The 25,478-nt window shown below is 38.0% G+C and overlaps 3 protein-coding genes across 14 annotated transcripts; all 3 read left to right on the top strand.

Moving 5' to 3' along the window:
• The first annotated feature begins 5,763 nt into the window (after nucleotides 1-5,763).
• LOC112201622 (G-type lectin S-receptor-like serine/threonine-protein kinase At1g61370) lies at nucleotides 5,764-13,901 on the top strand. Of its 8 annotated transcripts, XM_040506301.1 has the most exons (12): nucleotides 5,764-5,919; nucleotides 7,185-7,240; nucleotides 7,878-8,115; nucleotides 8,249-9,182; nucleotides 10,326-10,444; nucleotides 10,528-11,562; nucleotides 11,648-11,758; nucleotides 11,887-12,083; nucleotides 12,174-12,384; nucleotides 12,786-13,023; nucleotides 13,100-13,250; nucleotides 13,334-13,901. In XM_040506301.1, the coding sequence occupies exons 6-12, from the start codon at nucleotides 10,671-10,673 to the stop codon at nucleotides 13,634-13,636; spliced, it is 2,103 nt and encodes a 700-aa protein (XP_040362235.1). In that variant the 5' UTR covers nucleotides 5,764-5,919; nucleotides 7,185-7,240; nucleotides 7,878-8,115; nucleotides 8,249-9,182; nucleotides 10,326-10,444; nucleotides 10,528-10,670; the 3' UTR covers nucleotides 13,637-13,901. The 8 variants fall into 8 exon arrangements, with proteins under 8 accessions (XP_040362235.1, XP_040362234.1, XP_040362232.1 ...); XM_040506300.1 differs by lacking the exon at nucleotides 7,185-7,240 and having other exon boundaries at nucleotides 9,004-9,182; XM_040506298.1 differs by lacking the exon at nucleotides 7,185-7,240.
• A 128-nt stretch (nucleotides 13,902-14,029) lies between these two features.
• On the top strand, nucleotides 14,030-18,862 carry LOC112202923 (G-type lectin S-receptor-like serine/threonine-protein kinase At1g61500). 2 transcript variants are annotated; one of them, XM_040506284.1, is made up of 8 exons: nucleotides 14,030-14,188; nucleotides 14,497-16,237; nucleotides 16,332-16,439; nucleotides 16,597-16,805; nucleotides 16,895-17,105; nucleotides 17,661-17,898; nucleotides 18,070-18,220; nucleotides 18,321-18,862. In XM_040506284.1, exons 2-8 carry the CDS (start codon nucleotides 14,872-14,874, stop codon nucleotides 18,624-18,626), a joined length of 2,589 nt encoding a protein of 862 aa, XP_040362218.1. In that variant the 5' UTR covers nucleotides 14,030-14,188; nucleotides 14,497-14,871; the 3' UTR covers nucleotides 18,627-18,862. The 2 variants fall into 2 exon arrangements, with proteins under 2 accessions (XP_040362218.1, XP_024199742.2); XM_024343974.2 differs by having other exon boundaries at nucleotides 16,332-16,454.
• A 128-nt stretch (nucleotides 18,863-18,990) lies between these two features.
• Nucleotides 18,991-24,086, top strand: LOC112202922 (G-type lectin S-receptor-like serine/threonine-protein kinase At1g61500). Of its 4 annotated transcripts, XM_040506295.1 has the most exons (10): nucleotides 18,991-19,108; nucleotides 19,185-19,233; nucleotides 19,436-19,635; nucleotides 20,287-21,466; nucleotides 21,587-21,694; nucleotides 21,886-22,082; nucleotides 22,163-22,373; nucleotides 22,868-23,105; nucleotides 23,277-23,427; nucleotides 23,524-24,086. In XM_040506295.1, exons 3-10 carry the CDS (start codon nucleotides 19,633-19,635, stop codon nucleotides 23,824-23,826), a joined length of 2,391 nt encoding a protein of 796 aa, XP_040362229.1. In that variant the 5' UTR covers nucleotides 18,991-19,108; nucleotides 19,185-19,233; nucleotides 19,436-19,632; the 3' UTR covers nucleotides 23,827-24,086. The 4 variants fall into 4 exon arrangements, 2 of the variants coding, with proteins under 2 accessions (XP_040362229.1, XP_024199741.2); XR_005799754.1 differs by lacking the exons at nucleotides 18,991-19,108; nucleotides 19,185-19,233; nucleotides 19,436-19,635 and having other exon boundaries at nucleotides 19,652-21,466; nucleotides 22,868-22,968; nucleotides 23,524-23,665; XR_005799753.1 differs by lacking the exons at nucleotides 18,991-19,108; nucleotides 19,185-19,233; nucleotides 19,436-19,635 and having other exon boundaries at nucleotides 19,653-21,466; nucleotides 22,868-23,091; nucleotides 23,524-23,665.
• The last annotated feature ends 1,392 nt before the right edge of the window (nucleotides 24,087-25,478 follow it).

Below are 25,478 nucleotides of genomic sequence, written 5' to 3'. Positions count from 1 at the left end.
TCTACAAACTAGGGTTTAGAGTTGTAATAGGAATGTGTTCTAGGTATTCAATTGTAATCAGATTCTATTACCTTTTTGGGTACCTTGTAACTCCCTATTTAAAGGGCTCCTATTATCAATGATAACACACAATTCCATTCTCCTATAACACGTTATCAGCACGAGCCCTAACCCTAGCAGAAAAAAAGAAAGAAAAAAAACCTAAAACCCTAATCACTAACACTGCCGAAAACCTCCAGCTGCAAGTCTCCAGCCGCAAGCCTACTGCCGCAGCTCCTAGCCCACGCTAGCCTCACTTGCGCACCTGCCTCTGCAGCACCTACGCGTCCCTGCAGCACCTACGTGCCCCTGCGCACGCATCCCTGCTGCCCCTGCAGCACCAACTGCATCCTTCTCCTTTTCTGTGCACGTCAGTCTGCTTGCAGGCTCTGAAACCTCTTGATCGGGACCTCAGATCAAAATATTTCCTTCATGAAAGTTGTTCGTCTCTGCCTCTTCTATCTGACCTCCAAATTTCAGCCCCATTGGAGTAGTTTTGAGACTTGTACACTATTCTAAGTGGGAGCTGTTCAGAAGCAAACCTGCTGCAGAAACTGCTGCTTGCTGCTGTCCAAAACTGCTGCAGAAACTGCTGCTGAACCTTCTGTTTGCTGCTGCTGCCGTTTTCTGCCACTTGTTGCTGCTGCTGCCCCAACACGCCTGCTCCAACACGCGCGTGTTCTCAAGCCCAGAACCATCACGTAAGTTTTTGTAATTAAAGTTGCTGCTTTCATGTATTTTAAATTCCTTTTATTTTCTGCAGAATTTTGGAATATATGAATATATGACCATGGTTTTGAGTATTTAACAAGCGGAATTGTGGGGATTCACGCTTAACGAACTAAGAGTGTTTGTAACCAATGAACTAAGAGTGTTCATAATTAAACGAACTAAGAGCGTTCGTAATCAATGAACTAAGAGCGTTCATGATATTCGGACTAAGAGCGTCCGCATTGTGACCATATTAAAACATCATTGTTTGGTCTAATCCAAAATTTCTTGGAAATCGGTTTCTTGGTAGCATTAAGGCTCGGAAACCTTATATTAGTTGTCGTGGAAGTTTTTACTCCGAAACTAATCTATTCTCCTTCATCTTTGAATGTCGAATGCAAACATGCAAAAACCCGACTTCACTAATCCAGATTCAAATGACATTTGTTATCACCGATGGGTGAATAAAGTCAAGAATCACCTCACTACTAATGAGATTCTGTGGAGTAGAGCTCACAGAATATGAATTAATTGAGAAATCCTCTCAACCTTCCCCGTCTCAGCATTATTGGTTGCAAAGCAATATAGGCTTGTGTGCAATGCTAGATGGATTACGAGGTTTCATCAACTTATGTCATATACTGAGTAAGTTGACAACATACTCGTGAAAACCATAATTCAAAGGCCCGTTGGAACTAAGAGCATTCACGAGGTGAATTATAGCGCACCTAAAGAAAGGCGCAAGGAGCGGAACCCTAAAGTTAGGGGACAACAAAATGGACGTATGGGTCCATACAACCGCCCCACAAAGGAAGAAAAACCACGAGATACATAGACACGTGGCAACATTGGCCAACGTGGGATCCATGGAGGATATCCAAATGCACAAGGTGCATCTCAATTAGTGGGTGAGGTAATGCTATAGATGTGGATCTTCAGAGCATTGGTTTAAGCGCTAGAATGCGAGTGAAAAAACAAAGCTGCACAATACTAGGTATATAAAAGATATGAGAGAGCATGAGGCTCATCTCGCAGCTGAAGGAGATGATGGAGATGACAATGACGTCAATCTCATCATTATGGACTTCAAATCTGACGAGGAAAACAACAATGTTGATGCCGCAGATTTTGATTAAATAGTCTTTCATTTTCCAAGAATTATGTAATGGCAATTGTGCCTTAGTCAATAAATGACAATTGTATTAACTCTTTCTTATGTGGCGGACCCAATAAAATGTGATGTCTAGAAAAGTTATTGAGCTTATTGGTACTTAAGAGAGCCTCGCTCCACCAACATCTCTCTCTACTTTCCTGGTCATATTTGATTGGAGCTACCAAACGGATAGAGTACTACAATGTGTCTTATTTTGATTTTATTTTGGATTATATTTTGGAAACTTTGATGTAATCATTGGCTATTAATAAAGTGTCAATTCTTTTACTTAATGTCTTGGACATACCTTAATTCGAACTTTATTATATAAGAGCCAATGATTTTCATGTGGAAACACATTACAAGAATGGACAGAGTTCCTTTGCATCACCTCTAATGACTACGAACATAAACGAGTATTAGAGAAATTTATGTGTCGCTCTAGTGGGTTGTATGCAACCACTATTTGAGTTATTGAATCCAACTATGTCATGAGAGACGACTTATGGGATTTCGACACATATAGGCTTTGACATGATGATCCGTGTATTAAAGACTTTACACGGACATCCATTTTCAGAACAAAGAAAAGTAAGAACCAAGAATTGGTTCGAGGAGCTGCACATGCGCCTCATGGCGCCATGATTGTGCAAAGATAGGCCATACATGGCCGGCGCCGCCTACCCCCTGCGGCAAATACATGGCATTGACGCCATAAACTCCTCTCTCTACTTCTCAAGTCTATTGTGACATTATGGCTTAACCAAAACCTTTATTGGTTGATTATAAGGCCCATGTTTCATTCTGTAAAGCCTGTTATTTAGGATTGAGACCATCCTATGCAAAGGAGATTGGGGAAATAATTCCATTCTCACAAAGAATCTAAGGGAATTCTATGGATTTGATCAACCAACTTGCGGACCGTATAGATGTTTTATGGTGTTGGTTGATACGCAAACATGCTGGTCCCGTGTTGTGCCATTATCCACTCATAATGCTGCTTATACTATACTCCTAGCACATAACATATGGCTACGGGCTCACTACCCAGATCATCCCATCCAGTCCATTTGACTTGATAATGCTAGAGAGTTTACATCGACAATTTTCGATGACTATTGCATATCATTGGGTATTGATATCAAGTATCATATTCCCATGTCCACACTCAATTGGTCTCGCGGAAAAGCCACCATTAAACGACTACGATGGTAGCCCGGACATTGGTAATGCGCACCAATATTTCCGCTTGGGTTATGCAATATCGCATGCAGCTATGCTAATTCGTTTACGACTCATAGCAGCCACTCAACTTTTATTTGCGTTACAGCTAGTGACTGGGTTCGAGTCTAATATCTCATATTTATGCATATTTGAGTGTGCGGTTCATGTGCCAATTTCGCCGCCACAGCGCATCAACATGAGTCTTTGCAACGAATGCATATATATATATTTGTTGGACATAAGTCTCCAACTATAAGTCCGCTATGTAGAACCCTTGACAGGCGATCTCTATTTCGCTGGATTTGCGAATTGTCACTTTGATGAGACAGTCTTCCCATCGTTAGGGGGAGATTAGAACGTCAATGTTCAACAGGAACGACATGAATTGTCGTGGTCTGTCCCTACTATGTCTCATCTTGATCCCCTAAAAGTGACGAGATCACATATACCTGCTGCAAACATGCCTGCAAGGATTGATGTCCCCACAAGAGGACATGGTGCCACCCAGAGAAGATGGGTACTGCACCACTACCATGGATGGTAGTATGGTGACGCCACAAAAGGTGGCATAATGGCGTCATAGGCCATGGGTTCCGCTAGAGAGAGTAGGAGACCCATAGGTTCGATGGATTCTCGCCTTAAGAAGAGAGCGAGTTTGGCACAACTTGATCCATTGATCATTGATACTCATAATCCGTCTCATGAGAATATTTTGGATTGTGGTTATGTCCAAGAGACATCGTTGGGGGACGCCTCAATGTTAGAACCAATTCCTGAAAATATAGAGATCTCTACGAACTACACTAGTGTACATGAGGACGTGGAATTATTGAGACCAATGACATCGAACCTTACTCCGTTGAAGAATGCCAACGTAGAGAAAATTAGCCTAAATGGAAAGATGCGATCCAGGTTGAATTGGATTCACTAACGAAGAGGAATGATTTAGGGCCTGAGATGCCAACACCTCCTAACATAAAACCTATTGACATTAATAGGTCTTCGTTAGATAGCATGATGAGAAAAAGAGATGGTAATCTCACCTTATGGCGCAAGGTTTCTCACAACGCCCTGGAATCGACTACGAGAAGATATATTCTCTCGTAATGGATGTCATTGCACTCCACTACCTTGTCAGTTTGGTAGTTTTCAAATAACTGAACATGCAGCTTACGAATGTGGTCACTACGTATCTTTATGGGGATCTAGATACGGAATATAATGAAAGTTCTTGTGGACTTTATTTACCGAAGTCAAGTGGCTCTAGACCACGGAGCGTATTTGCAACGAGGTTGAAATGCTCACTAAAATGACTACTTGATTGGGAAGGGATATGATGAACTATGCCCACGCGTTTCCATGACAAGTTCCGGATTTGCAATTGTCGCGGTTTATAATTGGAACCCTTGAGAGTTAAGGGAAACCGATGAACACCTGAAATCTGAGTTTAAGAGGAAGGACCTTGGGAGAACACGGTTTTGTCTAAATTCAGAACTTGTATACCGTGTCAAGAGACATTTTTGATAAAGTCAAAGATGCACCATGGTCGTCTGTAGTCTTGGCCCTAAAAGGGATCCGTTTCGTCCCAGGGATGATGATGAAGACGTGTTAATAGCTGAAGTGCTTATTTATGTACAATAGGCGCATTATTGTACTTAGCACAATACAAGACCGGACACCTCAATTATTATGAACTTGTTGGCTAGACATAGCCCCGCGCCAACGCAACATCATTAGATTGGTATAAAAACAATCTTTCGATATTTGAGAGGTACGATTGATATGGGCTTGTTCTATCCCTACAGAGAAAAGAGACGATGGAAGTGTGGGATCGGACCCCACAAGGCAAAATGCCACCTTCCGTGCTCCTCCTCCCCTCCATCAAAATGACAACAAGCATTTCTAAATATTGAAGTGAACCAAATCCGATCAGAGGATAATGTAGCGGACTTATTTACTAAGTCGTTACCAAAATCCACCTTCAAGAAACATGTGAAGAGCATCGGATTGAGAAAGTTATCCGAACTCCCATGATTGTAGCAATCAGGGGGAGATATTGACATCAGGGGGAGGCATGATGTCTACATGTTCGATCTCGAAGAGTGAATGACGTGTTGTGCTCTTTTTGTCCTTCGACCAGGGTTATTTTTGTCCCACAGGGTTTTTGTTACCTGGCAAGGTTTTTAACGAGGCAACAATCAAAGCGTCATCACCAAGTTTGAGCGGCACAAGGGGGAGTGTTGAAGGATATCGACATAATGTGTGCCTCTACAAACTAGGGTTTAGAGTTGTAATAGGAATGTGTTCTAGGTATTCAATTGTAATCAGATTCTATTACCTTTTTGGGTACCTTGTAACTCCCTATTTAAAGGGCTCCTATTATCAATGATAACACACAATTCAATTCTCCTACAACACTTCTAAGTCTTATTTGCATGAAGTTGAATCCTATCAATGAATAAAAGGAAGTTCAGTTTTGTTGCCTTTTGTTGAAATGTTCTTTCATGGATACTCTAAAATTTGAACAGTCCAAAAATTACCCAATTCACTGTAACCTTTTTGATGAGGTGGTGCGAGTCACCTATTCATTTACTCTGTACACCCAACACCTAAAGCCCGTAATGAAAACTTCAAATTATGAACCTTTTGAGAATTTTGTCAAATTAAGAAGCGGAAGAGCCATCGATGGCGGCTTTTTGGCTCGCCGGTGACAGCTCCGCTGTCGGATTCCGATTTCAATTGCAGCTCTCGGATTGGCAGTTCAGCTCTCACTTCCCTTTGAATCCTCTCAGGTATTTTCAATTCTTGTTCACTTGATGTAAATTTAGCTTTGTGATATTGATTTATCAAGTAATTTCAAGTAGCATAGCTGCAATACACTGAGCTATAATTCATGCGAGTAAAGCCTTTTTCTTTTTGTCTGAGACTACTGAGCATTCTTTTATTTTCTGAATTTTTTTTTTCCTTTTTATTCTGTTGTGAGTTTTGGTTTAATGGTCTCCAGTAGGAAGTAGGAACCCATGAATTATTATTATTTTTTGTTTGGTGAGACAGGGAGGCAGGAATTATTCTAAGTTTTGTGTTGATGATTTTCAACAAATTGACAGAACTTTCTCCATTAGAATATGAAATGTGCCTTATGTGAGATTGAAGTTTTCTTTCCTATACATGTTGTATGTTTGTTTTTATATATGTTAAACTGGGAAGATTGCATTAATTAAAACATCAACTAAGCAAGAGGATGAGAGGTAGCCTCATTAAAAACTTCAAATTGAGAGAAAAAAAAATAGTGCCACTCTCTATGAAGTAATATATTGCTCAATTGGTTGACAATCACAATTAAATATATCATGGTTGATTAGAAAATTTAAAACTTTCAAAATCAATAGATATTATGTTCTGCTAACAGAGCTTTGCTTCTGAGTTTCATCCAAAACCCAGTACCTAAATGCTATTAGTTTTAAGGACACAAATTTGGATGCCAATGGGTGTTGGAAACAATAGTGTTAGTGTTCTAGTTTCCTCCATGTTTTTCCTGTTCATCATCAGCTTGCTTCCCTCACAGGTGTCATATACTCCCTAAAAGCATTTAACTCATCAAAAAGCCAAAGCATTTTGCTCTCACTTCCCTTGACTCCTTTCGGGTACTGAATTGTTTCTTCTGTAAATTTCTGAACATTGCAAAGTTTCAATCTTTCACATCAAGTTCTAATGTATTCCAGCTATTTTGCATGATGATAACGATGATGCGTCTTATGATCTATTCTTTCATGTAGAGATTGATTGGTTTTATTTGAAGGGTTGGGGGAGAGAAGTCATGGGTGATAGTTACTGGGTTTCATTTACTTTTTCTGAATTCATTGGGCGGAATTTACCTATTAGATGATTTTTTCGCATGTAATCTGGGTCTCTCTTAGGATGAAACAATCATACACTGCTTTGCTTCCTTCACTTAAAGTTCAATTCTTTTTTTCAATGTTGATTGTGCCCATGCATGGTTGAAAACAATGTTACAGCAGCTCACTATGTTTGAATGTTACTGAAAACAATGTTGCAGCAGCTCACTAAGTTTGAAGGAAATTGTCAGCTCGATGCTTAGCGAGGGTTATTGTCGTAAGTTTTAGACCATGCATCATTGAATTGTATGATTTTCTAGAAGGAGCTTAAGTCTTCAAATTTTTTTGCGATGACTTTTAAAAGCATTGGCAGAACTATCATAAAACTTTCTCAATTACCTGGTCTACACTTGGTTCTGTGTGTCCCTTGGTTCTTCAGTACTTTCAGTGGCCAAGCTATCTTTGTGAAAAGATTAGAGAAGTCTGAAGAATTCAACCTCGGCATAATTTGGGTTTTGGAATCACAACTGCATACTAACATAAAGCTATGAATAGAGTCACATGAAATAAATTACCCAAGAGACAAATAATCCTTTGACTACTTTCAGATATTAGATATCGATTATGTCTGTCATATATAATGCAGAGAACTATTAGATATTGAATGTGTCTGTACAATATAATCTCTGCTGTGTGTTCAGTTCAGATCTCTATGATGCATTTACTACTACTTTAATTTCATACAACTTTGTCTGTATTTCGTAGCAATGAAAGAAGGCTAGAAATCTGGTTTTAACCAAATTTTGAAAAGGGAGCAGGCTCATGATATTTCATTGTAACATGCAAGGGGAGTCATGATTTATGAAAAACCCATTACTGATTACACTAACTAGGTGCATTGATTTTTTGATCAGATACGGGAAGGAGAGCAGTGCTTGATTGGGCAACACGCTTTGACATTATTCAAGGTGTTGCTAGAGGGCATCTTTATTTCCATCATGATTCCTATGTGAAGGTAATACATAGAGATCTGAAAGTCAGCAACATTCTCTTGGATGAGAAAATGAGTCCAAAAATTTCAGATTTTGGATTGGCACGCATAGTTGAAGGGACTCAAAATCTAGAAAATACTCAAAAAGTTGTGGGAACACGGTAAGAATCATTTTCTTCCTAATCTCCAACATGTTGAATTAGTTACGTACTTATTAGTTTCTATGCAGTGGCTATATGTCTCCAGAGTATATGCCATTGGGGGGATGTTTTCTGAAAAATCTGATGTGTACAGGTTTGGGGTATTGGTCTTGGAGATTATTAGCAGCAAGAAGAATACCAGCTTCTCTTTATATGACAAACAGCTAGGCTTTCTAGGCTAACTTACAACTTCTAATGTAATATGTGGACTCATGAGCAGTTTCTTTAGTGTAGCTTAAACCACATATATGAACCTTTACGGGCGTGGAACTTGTGGAATGAAAATGGGGGATTGGAGTTGGTGGATGAAATATTGGGTGGTTCATATTCCTCATCAGAAGTAATGACATGCGTGCATGTTAGGCTTCCTTGCATAGAGGACAATGCTGCAAATAGACCAATCATGATGGATATAGCTTTAATATACATTGTTAAACCACAATGCGATGCTTTCTGGTCATTCTCAAGGGGTTCTTATACATATTGAAGGTTTTCTTTTTGGTGTAGACAACAAACCCTTTCTCTTGGGGTAGTTAGTATATGAAGGTCTTTAAGGAGATGCACCTTCATTGATGTGTTTACACTTTACACTTTGTATTGACAATTTTGTATACAGAAGTCAAGTCTTCACCATGTGATAGATTTTCCTTGAAATCATGACAAAATTTGATATACATTGTTGTTGAGTCATTTTGGACCAGCTTAGCTTTTGAGTTATCACTGCAACACTGCACCACTTGTCCATACCCACAATTCCATGGTGCTCAAAGTTCAACCTAACTATTCCATGATTTATATTTACTGCCGTATGAGACTAAAACTCAAGTAATTATGGGGTGTTACTTGTAGATGCCAATCATTGTAGATTAGAAACTGGGTCAATTACCGGTCAACCAAAAATCCCATTTCACAACCAAAAATGAATTACCGGTCAACCAAAAATGAAGAAGAAGAAGAAGAAGAAGAAGGAAAGCCGTAAATGGCGGTTGTTGGGTCTCCGGTAGACGTCTTCCCTTGACTCCTTTCAGGTACTGAATTGTTTGTACTGTAAATTACTGAAGATTGCAAGGTTTCAATGTTTTTCATCTAGTGCTTATGTCATGATGATAATGATGGGTCTTAATTATAAGTCTTTGATGTTGAGATTGATTGGTTTTAGTTGAGGGGTTTGGATGGGAGATATTTACTGGTTTTCATTTACTTTTTCTGAATTTCTTGGTGCTGAATTACCTCTCAGATGATTTCTTTGTATGTAATCTGGGTGCCTGTCAGGATGAAAATATCACACTGCCCAGTGCTTATGTCATTATGATAATGATGGGTCTTAATTATAAGTCTTTGATGTTGAGATTGATTGGTTTTAGTTGAGGGGTTTGGATGGGAGATATTTACTGGTTTTCATTTACTTTTTCTGAATTTCTTGGTGCTGAATTACCTCTCAGATGATTTCTTTGTATGTAATCTGGGTCCCTGTCAGGATGAAAATATCACACTGCTTAATCTGGGTCCCTGTCAGGATGAAAATATCACCTTGATGAAAATATCACACTGCTTAATCTGGGTCCCTGTCAGGATGAAAATATCACCTTGATGAAAATATCACACTGCTTAATCTGGTCCCTGTCAGGATGAAAATATCACCTTGATGAAAATATCACACTGCTTAATCTGGGTCCCTGTCAGGATGAAAATATCACCTTGATGAAAATATCACACTGCTTAATCTGGGTCCCTGTCAGGATGAAAATATCACCTTGATGGATGAAAACATCACACTGCTTTGCTTCCTTCAAGTTCAATTCTTTAATGTTAATTGTGTCCATGGTTGAAAACAATGTTACACAAACCCACTAAGATTTAAGGAAACTGTCAACTTCAAACTTGTCTCATATATGTCTTGGATGGTATGTCATTGAGTCAAATGATCTTCTAGAAGGAGCTTTAATAATGTCAAATTTGTCTGCTGTGACTTTTGAAGCATTGGCAGAACTATCATAGTATTTTGTTTAGTACTGTGTGGCCTAGTTCTTTAGTACTTTCAGCAGCCGAGCTATCCCTGTGAAACAGGAAATATTTGACATTGTTCTTCTGCGAAACATATCCAAGCAGGGATGCAACTAGGTACCGTTACTTTGTTTTTCTTATTAATCTCCAGTTCTCTTCCCTCACAGTATGGCGCTGAAGTATACAACATAACTCCTTCACACCCTTTAGCAGAGGGACAAACTCTAGTCTCTCCTGGCCTAATATTCGAATTGGGCTTCTTCAGTCCAAACAGTTCTGTTAATAAGTATGTGGGATTGTGGCACAAAAGTATATTTCCCCGTAAATATGTATGGGTAGCTAACAGAGATATTCCTCTTGCTGCTACAGACACCTTGGCTACTTTGAGAATTGGCAGCAATGGGAATCTGGAGCTCGTAGATGGGAAACAGAGTTCTGTCTGGTCGGCCAATATATCTAATTGTTCATCTGCAGTTCTCAAAGATGATGGAAACTTTGTTGTCAGAGATGTTATGGGAGCTGATTTATGGGAGAGTTTTAATAATCCTAGTGACTCCCAACTGCCAGGCGTGTTGGTGGGATATGATAGAGGTTCTGGAAAACAAAATTTCTTGACATCTTGGAAAAGTGAAAATGATCCATCATCAGGGACATTCTTGGCTGGACTGACAACAGAGTTGCCAACACAATCGTACGTTTGGATTAATGGAGATACTCCCCACTGGAGAAGTGGGCCATGGGATAAATCAAGGTTTATTGGTATACCCACGACTAATTCTCTCTATATAAATCCATATACTCTTATTGATAATGTGACGCAGGGAATAAGGTATTTATTTTACAGTTTTGACAAAATTCCTGGTGTCAAAGTTCTTGCATATGCCGACCTATCTTCCGAAGGTATACTGAGGTTTTTGCTTTCAGAAAGTGGCAAGAATTGGTATCTCGACTATGAGTCGTGGAAGAGCCCATGCGACAATTATAGCGCCTGTGGACCTTTTGGGGTCTGCAAAGCTTCTGACTCTCCAATCTGCAAGTGTTTGAAAGGGTTTATTCCCAAGTCAAATGAAGAATGGAGCAAAAGAAACTGGACCGGAGGTTGTGTGAGACGAAAGAAATTGTCTTGTGAGACTAACACAAATGCATCAGTCTCATCAAAAGAAAAAGATGGGTTTTTGAAGTTGGAAAGATTGAAAGTACCCGATTTTCATGAATATCTGAATACTTTGGCTGTGGACAAGTTCGAGGACTGCAAGATACAGTGCCTGAGTAATTGTTCTTGCCTGGCTTATGCTTATGTTGATAACATAGGGTGTTTGGTGTGGTTCAAAGACCTTATTGATATGCAGCATTTTCCATCATATGGACAAGATCTTTACATCCGCCTTGCAGACTCAGAGCTAGGTAAATGATAATAGCTCTCGCACAACTTTTATACCACTCATTTTCGTTTGTATTGTAGGTTGATTTTGTTTTTTTTCCTTTTCAGGTACTGAAGGAAAGCCGATAGAGTTAATTGCAAGTCTTACAACTATTGGATTTTTCAGTATTTTGGTTGCTATAGTCTTCAGTTTGCACAGGTGGCATGCTAACAAAAAGCGTAAGAGAATTAGATGAGGGGGTCAATTAATTTAGCACATTATAAGAATTTATTATTTATTGTCTATAACCCAAATGTTGCTTCTTGTTTAGTTCCACTATGTGTGATGGTTTTATTTGCAAAATCAGGACATGTCGAATTAACACCACATCGCTTGGAATCAACTAGTATGATTAAGATTTATAGAGACGGTCTTCGAGAATATATAGGAAAGCATGAATATTCAGAGCTAAAGATATATGATTTTGATAGCATACTAATCGCCACAGACAGCTTCAGCATCACAAACAAACTCGGTCAAGGAGGCTTTGGCCCAGTTTATAAGGTATTTTCTTTGCCAAGAAAAACATATATAGCACTTCAGAAGGTTATGTCTATGCAATGACTAATATATGGAGTTATGGACATTGTGTAGGGGATGCTACCAGAAGGGAAGGAAATAGCAGTAAAAAGACTATCTAGTAGCTCAGGACAAGGTGTCGAAGAGTTCAAGAATGAGATGCTGTTGATCTCCAATCTTCAACATAAAAACCTTGTTAGGATGATGGGTTGTTGTGTTAAAGAGGATGAGAAGTTACTGATTTACGAGTTCATGCCAAACAAGAGCTTGGATACTTTTCTATATGGTTAGTTTCACTCATGTTTTATTTTAGCTGCTGTACGCTACTCATCTTTACCTCTATTCCTTTTAATATTAATATGCTTGAAAAGTTCTAGCATAGAGATATGACGAATTCACATGAGCTAAATTTACCAAGACATGAATTATCATATAGTTTGACTGAGGAAGACATTCAGCCCTGCAGGTTTAATGCTTAACACTGTCGAATTATTTTGTTTGTATGTTCAATTCAGATCTGTATTATATACTCGCTACTTTTCATGCAAATGTTTCTATTTGTCAACACTAAAAGCGTAGAAATTTAGTTATATTTAAGGCTAGAAGTCTAGTGGTTGTCAATGTTTCTTTGTTACGTGCTATGAATAGCATTACTACTCTAACTGGGTCCATTGAATATTTGATTAGATCCGACGAAGAGAGCAGTGCTTGATTGGGCCACACGCTTTAATATTATTCAGGGTGTTGCTAAAGGGCTTCTTTATCTCCATCATGATTCCTATGTGAAGGTGATACATAGAGATTTAAAAGTCAGTAACATTCTCTTGGATGAGAAAATGAATCCAAAAATCTCAGATTTTGGATTGGCACGCATAGTTGAAGAAACACAGAGTCTAGATAATACTCAGAAGGTTGTCGGAACACGGTGAGAATCAATTCTTTAAACCAGAAACCAAAAGATGCGATTTTGTCAAATCCGTTCTAATGTGTTTGCTGTGCAGTGGCTATATGTCTCCGGAGTATGCCATGGGTGGGATATTTTCTGAAAAATCTGATGTCTACAGTTTCGGGGTCTTGGTATTGGAGATTATTAGCGGCAAGAAGAATACCATCTTCTATTTATATGACCAACAACTAGGCTTCCTTGCATATGTAAGTTTATACATAATGTAATTGTTGTCTACATCTTTGGGGTCTTGACAAGTCTTAACAATAATTAATGGGATTATTTTCAGGCATGGAACTTGTGGAATGAAGGCAGGGCCTTGGAGTTAGTAGATGAAGTTTTGGGTGATTCATACTCCTCATCAGAAGTAATGACATGCGTGCATGTTGGGCTTCTTTGTGTACAAGACAATGCTGCGGATAGACCAACCATGACGGATGTAGCTTCAATTCTAAGCAGTGAGAAAGATGGTCCACATCCAATGAGGCCTGTATTTACCATCCAAAACTCAACTTATCATCGTGGACCATCCTCTGAAAATACTAATTCCTCCAAAAATGAAGCTAGCATCACGATGATCGAAGGACGTTAGGCAACATCAAATTTTTGCATCAAAATGCAAATGCCTTCTGGTCATTCTCAAGCCTTCTAGTACACATTGCAGGCCTTTTGGTGTAGAAAACTATCCCTTGCTCATGGGGTTTGTAGTATATGAAGGTTTTACCCAAAGTAGATAGACCCTCATTCATGCTTTCACACTTTGTATATTCGGCATGAACGTAAAATACTTCCAAGTCTTATTTACATGAAGTTGAATCCTGTAAATGAATAAAAGGATGTTCAGTTTTGTTGCCTTTCGTTGAAATGTTGTTTCACAGTTCAAAAATAACCCAATTCACTGTAACCTTTTCGATGCCAGTCACCTAATCATTTACTCACTACACCCAACACCTAAAGCCCAAAATGAAAACTTCAAATTATGAACCTTTAGACAATTCTGTCAAATTAAGAAGCAGAAGAGCCATCGATGGCGGCGTTTTGGCGCGCCGGTCAGAGCTCCGCCGTCGGGTTCCGATTTCAATTGCAGCTCTCGGATTGGCAGTTCAGCTTTCTTCTCTGAACTTCTGAGTCTCAGCTCTCTCAGGTATTTTCAATTCTTGTTCACTTGATGTAAATTTAGCATTGTGATATTGATTTATTAAGTAATTTCAAGTAGCATTGCTGCAACACATTGAGCTTTAATTCATGCGAGTAAAGCCTTTTTCTTTTTCTTTTTCTCTGAGACTACTGAGCGTTCTTTTATTTTCTGAATTTTTTTTTCCTTTTTATTCTGTTGTGAGTAAGTTCTTGTTCACTAACTGGTATACTTTTTATTTATTTATTTTGGTTTAATGATCTCAAGTAGGAAGTAGGAACCCATGAATTATTTTTTTGTTTTGTTTGGTGAGACAGGGAGGCAGGAATTGTTTGAAGTTTTGTGCTCATGACTTTGAACAGATTGACAGAACTTTCTCCATTAGAAAATGAAATGTGCCTTATGTGAGATTGAAGTTTTCTTTCCTATACATGTTGTATTTTTGTTTTTATATATATCAAACTGGGAAGATTGCATTACTTAAAACAGCAACTAAGCAAGAGGGTGAGAGGTAGCCTCATTAAAAACTACAATTTGAGAGAAAAAAAAAATAGTGCCACTCTTAATTGGTTGACAATCACAATTAAATATATCATGGTTGATTAGAAAATTTAAAACTTTCAAAATCAATAGCTATTATGCTCTGTTAACAGAGCTTTGCTTCTGAGTTTCATCCAAAACCCAGTACCTTAATGCTATTAGTTTTAAGGACACAAATTTGGATGCCAATGGGTGTTGGAACCAAAAGTGTTAATGTTTTAGATTCCACCACATTTTTCCTGTTCATCTTCAGCTTGCTTCCCTCACAGTATTGGGCTGAAGTTTCTGATATAAGTTCTTCACAGCCATTGGCACAGGGAGAAAATCTAGTTTCTCCTAGCCAAGTTTTCGAATTGGGATTCTTTAGTCTTAACAATTCTGCTAATAAGTATGTGGGGTTGTGGCACAAAAGTATATTTCCTCGTAAAGTTTTATGGGTGGCTAACAGAGAAAGTCCCCTTGCAGTTAGTGATACCTTGGCTAGTTTGAGAATTGGAAGCAATGGGAATCTGGAGCTCATAGATGGGGAGCAGAATTCTGTCTGGTCAACCAATATATCAGCGTCATCTAATAGTTCATCTGCAGTTATTTTAGACACTGGAAACTTTGTTCTCAGAGATGATGCCGGAGTTGATTTGTGGGAGAGTTTTAATTTCCCTTGTGACACACTCCTACCAAGCCAGCTGCTAGGATATGATAGTAAATCTGGAAAGAGGCAGTTCTTGACTTCTTGGAAAAGTGAGAGTGATCCATCAACTGGGAAATATTTGGTTGGACTCTCTCCTCAGACGCCATCACAAGTGTTCATTTGGATTAATGGATCAACTCCCCATTGGAGAAGTGGGCCATGGGATAAATCAAAGTTCATTGGTGTACCAAGTATGGATGATCGATATCGAAGTGGATTTAGTCTAGATGATAATGTGATAAAGGGGTCCAAGCATTTCTCTTATAGTTTTTTTGACTATACTATATCATATTTTAGCATCTCTTCGGAAGGAATAGCAGATCTTATGCTTTCAGAAAGTGGCAAGAACTGGTTTCTTAATTGGGAGACACCATATAATCCATGTGACAATTATGGAGCTTGTGGACCTTTTGGGGTTTGCAAAGCTTCTGAGTCTCATATCTGCAAGTGTTTGAAGGGTTATGTACCAAAGTCAGATGATGAATGGAGCAACGGAAACTGGACAGGAGGATGTGTAAGGCAAACCAAATTGTTTTGTGATAGTGATACAAGCAAGTCGGTCTCAACGAGAACAAAAGAAAATGATGATGGGTTTTGGAAGATTATAAGATTAAAAGTACCAGATTCTCATGAATTAGTTCTTACACCTTTGGATGCTGAAAACACACCTGATGACTGCAAGATAAGGTGCCTGAATAATTGTTCTTGCCTCGCTTATGCATTTGTTAATAAAATTGGGTGTTTGGTCTGGTCGAAAGACCTTATTGATATACAACAGTTTTCCTCTGGTGGAGACGATCTTTATGTTCGCCTAGCACACGCAGAACTAGGTAAAATATAATACTTCTTGCATAACTCGATTTAGCAGTATCTTTTTTTTGTATCTCGTGCTTGCTTTTGTAATGAACATTCCTTTTTTCTTAGGTGAAGGAAAGCCAATAAAGTTAACTGCCAGCCTTATAGCTGTTTGTTCTGTCAGTATCTTGGTTGCCATAGTGTTTGGTTGGCACAGGTTGCGGGCTAACCGAAAGAGTAAGAGAATCAGATGTGAGGGGGTTCTGCCTTCCCCATTCTTATGTAACAATCGAAATATTATGACTTGGTGCATAACTGGATAGGAGCATATTTACTGTTTGATAACCACAACTTGTTTGTTGTTTTGCTCTGATACAGTGTTTGAAGATTACAGTTACAGAATCAGGGCACATTAAAACAACACAACAGCATTTTGGGTCGACTAATACATTTCAGTCTTCAAGAGACGCTCTTCGGGAATATATAGGGAAGCATGATCTGTCAGAGCTATTGATATATGATTTTGATACCATATTAATAGCTACGAAAAATTTCAGCATCATAAACAAACTAGGGCAGGGTGGCTTTGGTCCAGTTTATAAGGTAATTATATTATTTTAAGAATGATACAGCATTGCAATAGGTACAGGAATCAGACATGAATCAATGATTAATTTCTGAACCTCGTGTAGGGTATGCTAGAAGAAGGCAAGGAAATAGCAGTGAAAAGACTATCTAGTAGCTCAGGACAAGGCATTGACGAGTTCAAGAATGAGATGTTGTTGATCTCCAATCTTCAACACAAAAATCTTGTTAGGATCATGGGTTGCTGCATTAAAGAAGATGAAAAGTTGCTAATTTATGAGTTCATGCCTAACAAAAGCCTGGATACTTTTCTGTTCGGTTAGTTTCAATGCTCTTTATGCTTGGCTGCAGTTACTTATTTTAAGCTGTCTTGTCTTTCAATGGATGGACCTTGAAAGATTCTTATTTAAATTAAAATGCCTGTTTTTTCTTTCTTTCTTTCTTCTTAGAAAAGAAGAAGAATTCAGTCACGCAAGATGTATATTTAGAACTAGAAATGCCTGCTAACATTAAGCTACAAATATAATTACCTGAACTAAATTACCAGGGCACAACAATCCATCATTGAATTACTTTTTGATCTATACACAGAATTTATTCATTGATTCTAGTGCACAAACAAACTGAGCTAGGCACTCAGCCCTGCAAATTTAATGCTTTTAACTTTTAATACTGCAATGTGTCTGTGAAATGCCTGTGTATGTTCAGTTCAGTTGTCTATTATATATTCACAACTGTGCTGGTAATTCTGGTCTTCCTCGCAAGTTTTAAGGCTTTCTGTAGTTTTAACTTTTAACCTTTGCAAAAACATAATATGAATGGACCCAGTGAATGACAGAGTTTACATGCTAATTGTATTGATTGTTTGATTAGATCCAACGAGAAGAGCAGTGCTTGATTGGGATAGGCGCTTTAATATTATTCAGGGGGTTGCTAGGGGGCTACTATATCTTCATCATGATTCCTATTTGAAGGTAATACATAGAGATCTGAAAGTAAGCAACATTCTCTTGGATGAGAAAATGAACCCGAAAATTTCAGATTTTGGATTGGCACGCATAGTTGAAGGAACGCTGAATCTAGAAAGTACTCTGAAGGTTGTGGGAACACGGTAAGAATCATTTCTTTCCTATTTGTTGACATGGTATCAGGAAAGATAATGTACTAGTGAAAGGTTAATTGGCATGTTTGACTGCAGATTAGTAGCATGACCTTTTTCTTGAAAGTCAGAAACCAAAAGAAGCAATTCTGTCAGTTATATACTAATTAGTTTGTTGTGCAGTGGCTATATGTCTCCCGAGTATGCCATGGCCGGGATATTTTCCGAAAAATCTGATGTCTACAGTTTTGGGGTCTTGATATTGGAGATTATTAGCAGCAAGAAGAATACCAGCTTCTGTTTATATGACCAACAGCTAGGCTTTCTAGCCTATGTAAGTTTCATACTCCATCTCCTCTTTCTGAGCAGTTTCTATCATATATACCTGAAACCATATTATGAAGCTACACTAATATGAAGCTAAATATTATCAGGCATGGAACTTGTGGAATGAAGGCAGGGGACTGGAGCTAGTAGATGAAGTATTGGGTGATTCATATTCCTCATCACAAGTAATGAAATGTGTGCATATTGGGCTTCTTTGTGTACAGGACAGTGCTGCTGATAGGCCTACTATGGGGGATATAGTTTTGATGCTAAGTAGTGACACAGATTGTCCAAAACCTAAGCTGCCTGTATTCACTATCCAGAACACTTTCTCTCATCCTCAACCTCAACTTCAATATGAAAAAACTTTCTGTACAAATGAAGCTACCATTACAGTGATTGAAGGACGATAAGTGCTTGCAAACTATTGCATCAGAATGTATATCACAGCTTGCTTTGTAATAATAATAATGATTTTGTATTTTATCAGTTAATGACTTTATGTGGGTCAACAACCACATACATGACTAGTGTGTGTGTGTGTGTGTGTGTTTTTTTTTTCTCACTTTTTTGCTTTGAATATTTGACTGTAGTCTATAGGCTTATGTAGTGTGAATCTGTTGATGCCAGTTGACTATCTATATATTCTGTACACCAAAAGAAAAAAAATTCTGAAATTCCCAACTTTTTATTCTTTTATTAGTATTTTTATTTATATGTCAACAAAACTGTGTTCATATTGGTGCACTGACTGAGAATATGAGAAATTATGAAGAGGAAAAGTCATCCATGTATTCTCCCTCAAGCAGTGAACCTAACTTGCGCTAGAGGAGAGGAGAGGTCTCTTCTGCTTCTGTTTCAGGGATGAAATGCAGCTTGGTGAGTTCCTCAAATGGTACAGTATTATCTTTGTTCTCGGAATTCTGAGTCTCCACCATTACCCTGCTCTCACTTCCCTTGATTTCTTTCAGGTATGTTGGATTCTTGTTCACTACTATAGTTCTAATGAATTGATTCTGGGTAAGTTTGGCATTGCAATTTTATTTGATTGTGTGCCCACTGGACTATTTTTGGGATCTTTATGATCTTTACAAGCATCAAAACATTGGAAACTGTCAATCTTTTCCATCAATTTCTGCTGCTACATGGTTTGGTTTTTCCAGGTTATACTCACTGGTTGATTACTTGATCTGAATTTTCTTTCTGCTAAATTTACCATCAGATGATTCAATTCAATAGTTCCAGTTCTTGGAACCATGTTGGTGTTGATTTCTTTGCATATAATCCGGTTCTCTATCAGGGTGAGAATATCATACATTAATTTACTTCCTTCACTGAAAGTGACCAAAGAAGATAGTGAGAAAACCTTGAATTCTTGATCAATGGTCTGCTGGAATAAGTTACAGCTCAAGGTGATCAATGGTATGCCACTTTCTTCTTTAATTCTTCAATTTTTTAATTCTTCCTGCACCCAGAGAGTAGTAGCATGCATAGAATAACCATTCTTTAGTTATTTTTTTCCTCAAAACTCTTTCTTCTTTTCTTCTTTTTATTTTTTCAACTGTTGACTATTTTAAGTGCTCAGATCAACTGGTTATAGAGTAATATATTTATCAAGTCAAACGATCTTCACAAGGCCAGCTCCATAAGGAACCCTAAAAATGTATTTGTTTTCTGGCTGGGGCAGGTATCCTGGATTATTCAATGATTTCTGTTCATGACTTTCAGAGGATTTGACTGAACTTTCCACATTAAAATAAATAAATAAATAGATTGTCATTTAGTCACATTGAGGTTACTAATATATGATTTTATTGGTTGACGATCACAATTAACTAATTAAGTATTCCGGGTTTGGTAAGAAACTACAAAGCTTTACTTCTGAATTTCATCAAAACCAGTTCATAATTGTCGTGTTTTGATGTTTCACTAATTGGGATGCCAATGGGTGTTGGAACCAATAGTATTAGTATAGTAAATTTCTCCATGTTCTTCCTATTCATCTTCAGCTTGCTTCCCTCATGCCACTGGGTGCTAGCTTATAACATAACTCCTTCACGACCATTATTACAGGGACAGACAATAGTCTCTCCTGGCCAGAATTTCGAATTGGGGTTCTTCAGTCCTAATAATTCTGCTCGTAAGTATGTGGGGTTGTGGCACAGAAGTATATTTCCTCGTAAATTTGTTTGGGTGGCTAACAGAGAAAATCCTCTTGAAGTTACTAACACCTTGGCTAATTTGAGAATTGGCAGCACTGGGAATCTGGAGCTCATAGATGGGAAACAGAGTTCTATGTGGTCAACCAATATTTCAGTGTCAACTAATGGTTCAGCTGCAGTTCTTTCAGACAATGGAAACTTTGTTCTCAAAGATGATATGGGAGTTGAATTGTGGCAGAGTTTTGATTATCCAAGTGACTCACTTCTGACAAACATGTTCCTGGGATTCAATGGTAATTCTGGAAAACAGAATTTCTTGACATCCTGGAAAAGTGAAAATGATCCATCAACTGGAATATTCTTGGTTGGATTGTCAGCACAGACGCCATCACAAATGTTCATTTGGGTTAATACATCAACTCCCTACTGGAGAAGTGGGCCATGGGATAAATCCAAGTTCATTGGTATACCTGAAATGAGTGCTGAGTATCTGAGTGGATTTACTCTAGATGATAATGTGAAACAGGAAACAAGGTATTTCTCTTTCACTATATTTGACAAAACTCTTGTATATCTTGACATATCTTCAGAAGGAATTACAAAGATTATGTATTCGAACACGGGAGAAAATTGGAATCTTTACTGGCACGCCCCAAAGAATCCATGCGATAATTATGGCGCCTGTGGACCTTCTGGGGTTTGCAAAGCTTCTGACACTCCAGTCTGCAAGTGTTTGAAAGGGTTTAAGCCCAAGTCAGATGAGGAATGGAGCAAAAGAAACTGGACAGGAGGTTGTGTGAGACAAACCAAATTGTTTTGTGAGACACACACAAATAAATCAGTCTCGTCAATTGGAAAAGAAGATAGGTTTTTGAAGATGGAAAACATGAAAGTACCCGATATTCATGAATATCTGGAATCTTTATCTGAAATGGACTGCAAGGTGCAGTGCTTGAAAAATTGTTCTTGCCTAGCTTATGCATATCTCAATAATATAGGGTGTTTGGACTGGTCCAAAGACCTTATTGATTTACTGGAGTTTCCTTCTCGTGGAGTAGATCTTTATATTCGCCTATCACGCTCAGAACTAGGTAAATGTTTATACCTCTTGGCCTCTTGCACAACTTTTCAGCAACAGTTTTCTTTTTGTCTCGTGCTTGTGCTTGTGATGTAAAGTATATTATGATGATATTTGTTTTTTTCTTTTTCAGATGAAGGAAAGCCAATAAGGTTAATTGCCAGCCTAACCACTATTGGTTTTGTGAGTATCTTGGCTGCCATAGTCTTCGGTTTGCACAGGTTGCGTGCCAATCAAAAGCGTAAGAGGATGAGATGAAGGGGTCCAATTAATGATTTGCACATTATGTCTCCCTTGCTCTCTCTGAATTATTTATGAACTCAATTTAACTATCATGAATAACTTCATAAGAATTTATTGTTTATTGGTTGGTCAAATATTTTTTGTGGTTTTGTTCCAACCCAGTGTTTGATACTTATTTTGAAAAATCAGGCCACATCAAATTAAGAAAACAGAGCTTGGAATCAACTGGTATGATTAAGACTTATAGAGATGGTCTTCGAGAGTATATAGGAAAGCATGATTCCTCGGAGCTAAAGGTATATGATTTTGATAGCATACTAATTGCTACAGACAATTTTAGCATCACAAACAAACTTGGGCAAGGAGGGTTTGGCCCAGTTTATAAGGTATTTTATTTCTTAAGAATATTTCAACATGTTGAAGATACCAACATTAATGGAATTGTTGAATTGTGGACCTCGTATAGGGGATGCTACCAGAAGGGAAGGAAATAGCAGTAAAAAGATTATCTAGTAGCTCAGGACAAGGTGTTGAGGAGTTCAAGAATGAGATGCTGGTGTTCTCCAATCTTCAACACAAAAATCTTGTTAGGATCATGGGTTGTTGTGTTAAAGAGGATGAGAAATTACTTATTTACGAATTCATGGCAAACAAAAGCTTGGATACTTTTCTATACGGTTAGTTTCCTTAGTGCTTTATGTTCTGTGCAGTTGCTCATATTTGTCTATCGTCTTCTTCAATATAATCTTTACATCTCTAAGTTTTTTGTAAATTTCTTTTGAACATAAAGCTATGGATCAGTTCACATGAACTAAGTTACCAAGTGAGAAACAATCCATCCTTGATTTGTTTGTCGATGGATAAACAAAGAATTATTGACTCTGAGTAAGGGAGACATTCATTTATGCAAGTTTAATGCTCATGACTATCAAACACTGGAATGTGTCTTTACAATACTGTCTGTGTTTATTCAGTTCAGATCTCTATTATGCATCCTTTTTATACAAGTGTGTCTGTATTTCCTTGCAATTATGGGCTAGAAATCTAGTTTTAACAAAAATTTTAGGGCTAGAATTTTCGTGATCGTCAATGTTTCATTGTAATGTGCATGGGAAATATGAATACGCATTACTGATTACAGTCTAACCGGGTGCATTTAATATTCTATTAGATCTGACAAAGAGACCAGTGCTTGATTGGGCTGCACGCTTCAATATTATTCAGGGTGTTGCTAGAGGGCTTCTTTATCTCCATCATGATTCGTATGTGAAGGTGATACATAGAGATCTAAAAGTCAGTAACATTCTCTTGGATGAGAAAATGAATCCTAAAATTTCAGATTTTGGATTGGCACGCATAGTTGAAGGAACACAGAATCTAGAAAATACTTTGAAGGTTGTGGGAACACGGTATAAATCATTTGTTTCCTATTTGCTGACATGGTATCAGGAAAGATAATGTACTAGTGAAAGGCTAATTGGCATATTTGACTGCAGATTAGTAGCATGACATTTTTCTTGAAAGTCAGAAACCAAAAGAAGCAATTCCGTGAATTATATACTAATTAGTTTGTTGTGCAGTGGCTATATGTCTCCGGAGTATGCCATGGGCGGAATATTTTCCGAAAAATCTGATGTCTACAGTTTTGGGATCTTGGTATTGGAGATTATTAGCAGCAAGAAAAATACCAGCTTCTGTTTACTTGACCAACAGCTAGGCTTGCTTGCCTATGTAAGTTCATACTCTAAATCATAATGTAAATTCGTGATTTCAGAGCAGTTTCTTCCATATACCTGAAACCATAAATATGAAGCTACATATTGGCAGGCGTGGAAAATGTGGAATGAGGGCAGGGGCTTAGAGTTAGTAGATGAAGTACTGGGTGATTCATATTCCTCATCACAAGTAGTGAAATGCATGCATATTGGGCTTCTTTGTGTACAGGACAATGCAGCTAATAGGCCAACCATGCCGGATATAGTTTTGATGCTAACTAGTGACATAGATGGTCTGCAACCTCGGAGGCCTGTATTCACGATTCAAAACTCAATTCCTCATTCTCAACCACAGTATGACAATACTAATTCCTACACAAATGAAGCTACTATTACGGTGATTCGAGGACGATAAGCGTTAGTAAATTGTTTGCTATAGCATAATCCCATTTATCTTTAGTGTATTTATTCAGTCAAGATGCTTTCATTTTTGTTTTATGGCTTTTTTGGTTTGTTTGTTTGTTTGTTAATGTATCTAAAGCTATAAAAAGAGAGAACATTAGTGAACTTGCTGACTTTCCCTATTTGTGATTAATGAAATTTCAGCCAGTGGTCAGCGTATTTTCACCTTACATTTTCATATCGAATTCAAGTGAATTGTCCTTTGTTGTTTTATTTTTATAAATCATCTGTTTATGACACCGAATCATTGATTAAGGCAACTTATCAGATACTTAGTGCATCCGACACAAACGGCCCAACTAATCAAATACTCGGTAGACCCAATACAAAAGGCCCACACAAAAAAAAGAAAAAACTGATAAATTGGACCTTGTAACTGTGCAAGTGTGTATTTTGTGAAAATAAAAAATCAGAAGAAGGAGAAGGGGTTTAGAGCACGAACGTGTAGTTGCGTTAATATGAATGGAGAGCCATATTGGTGCGCCGGTCGGCGTTGTAGTAGTTTCACAGGTCTGCACAGCTTCCGCCGCTCTCACTTCCCTTCATTCCTCTGAGGTATATTCGATATAATTTAGCATTGCCATATTGTTTGATTTAGCGACTTCATTTGAATCCATTGGAAGCGTACAAACTTTTTTATACTTTATTTTACTCTCAATTTGAATTGGTCATAAAGCAATATTTTTTCCCTCGGTTCAAATGATTTCCACAGGGCACCAGGATTTGATCAAAGTCTTGTGTGTTCATGACTTTCAGAAAATTAACAGAAGTTTCTCCATTAGAATATGAAATGTGCTTCAGGTCAGATTGAAGTTTAGCAATACATATTTTTTTTATGTGAACTGCATTAAATAAATCAGCTTCCAAGCAAGGGGAAGAAATGTGACCTTATTAAAAACTACAATTTGAGAGAAAAAGATACTATCACCCTCTATAAAGTATAAACTAATATATGCTTTGGTTGACAATCACAATTAAATATCCTGCATTTGGTAAGAAATTTAAAACCTTCAGTAGAGCTTTCCTAAGTTTCATCCCAAAACCAGTACCTAGGTGCCATTATTTGTATAGGACTCACATTGTGATGCCAATGGGTGTTAGAACCAAAACAGTTGGTGGTTTAAATTGCTTGATGTTTTTCCTGTTCATCTGCAGCTTGCTTCCCTCTCAGTATTCAGGTCAAGTTTATGATATAACTCTTTCACGACCATTAGCACAGGGACAAATTCTTGTCTCTCCTGGCCAAATTTTTGAATTAGGCTTCTTTAGTCCCAATAATTCTGCTAATAAGTATGTGGGGTTGTGGCACAAAAGTGTTTTTCCTCGTAAAATTGTATGGGTGGCTAACAGAGAAAGTCATATTGCTGTTACAGACACCTTAGCTAGTCTGAGAATTGGTAGTAATGGGAATCTGGAGCTCATAGATGGGAGGCAGAATTCTATCTGGTCAACCAATATTTCGGCGTCATCTAATAGTTCATCTGCAGTTCTTTTAGACACTGGAAACTTTGTGCTCAAAGATGATAGGGGAGCTGATTTGTGGGAGAGTTTTGATCACCCTTGTGACACACTCCTACCAAGTCAGCTGCTAGGATTTGATAGTAA

Source organism: Rosa chinensis, chromosome 5 (assembly GCF_002994745.2).
Source record: "Rosa chinensis cultivar Old Blush chromosome 5, RchiOBHm-V2, whole genome shotgun sequence".
In the NCBI taxonomy this organism is placed as follows: domain Eukaryota; kingdom Viridiplantae; phylum Streptophyta; class Magnoliopsida; order Rosales; family Rosaceae; genus Rosa; species Rosa chinensis.
The sequence above is the reverse complement of the archived record's forward strand: the minus strand, read 5'-3'. Positions and strand labels throughout refer to the sequence as shown.

Bases quoted from the DNA above. Each gene is read 5' to 3' on its own strand.
- LOC112201622 (XM_024342523.2), top strand. From the start codon at position 10,266: ATGCAACTAGGTACCGTTACTTTGTTTTTCTTATTAATCTCCAGTTCT. The intron at 12,084-12,173 runs GTATTTTCTTTG...GACATTGTGTAG, and splicing joins GCTTTGGCCCAGTTTATAAG to GGGATGCTACCAGAAGGGAA. The intron at 12,385-12,785 runs GTTAGTTTCACT...ATATTTGATTAG, and splicing joins CTTGGATACTTTTCTATATG to ATCCGACGAAGAGAGCAGTG.
- LOC112202922 (XM_024343973.2), top strand. From the start codon at position 20,152: ATGCCAATGGGTGTTGGAACCAATAGTATTAGTATAGTAAATTTCTCC. The intron at 21,467-21,586 runs GTAAATGTTTAT...TTTCTTTTTCAG, and splicing joins CCTATCACGCTCAGAACTAG to ATGAAGGAAAGCCAATAAGG. The intron at 22,374-22,867 runs GTTAGTTTCCTT...ATATTCTATTAG, and splicing joins CTTGGATACTTTTCTATACG to ATCTGACAAAGAGACCAGTG.
- LOC112202923 (XM_024343974.2), top strand. From the start codon at position 14,872: ATGCTATTAGTTTTAAGGACACAAATTTGGATGCCAATGGGTGTTGGA. The intron at 16,806-16,894 runs GTAATTATATTA...AACCTCGTGTAG, and splicing joins GCTTTGGTCCAGTTTATAAG to GGTATGCTAGAAGAAGGCAA. The intron at 17,106-17,660 runs GTTAGTTTCAAT...TTGTTTGATTAG, and splicing joins CCTGGATACTTTTCTGTTCG to ATCCAACGAGAAGAGCAGTG.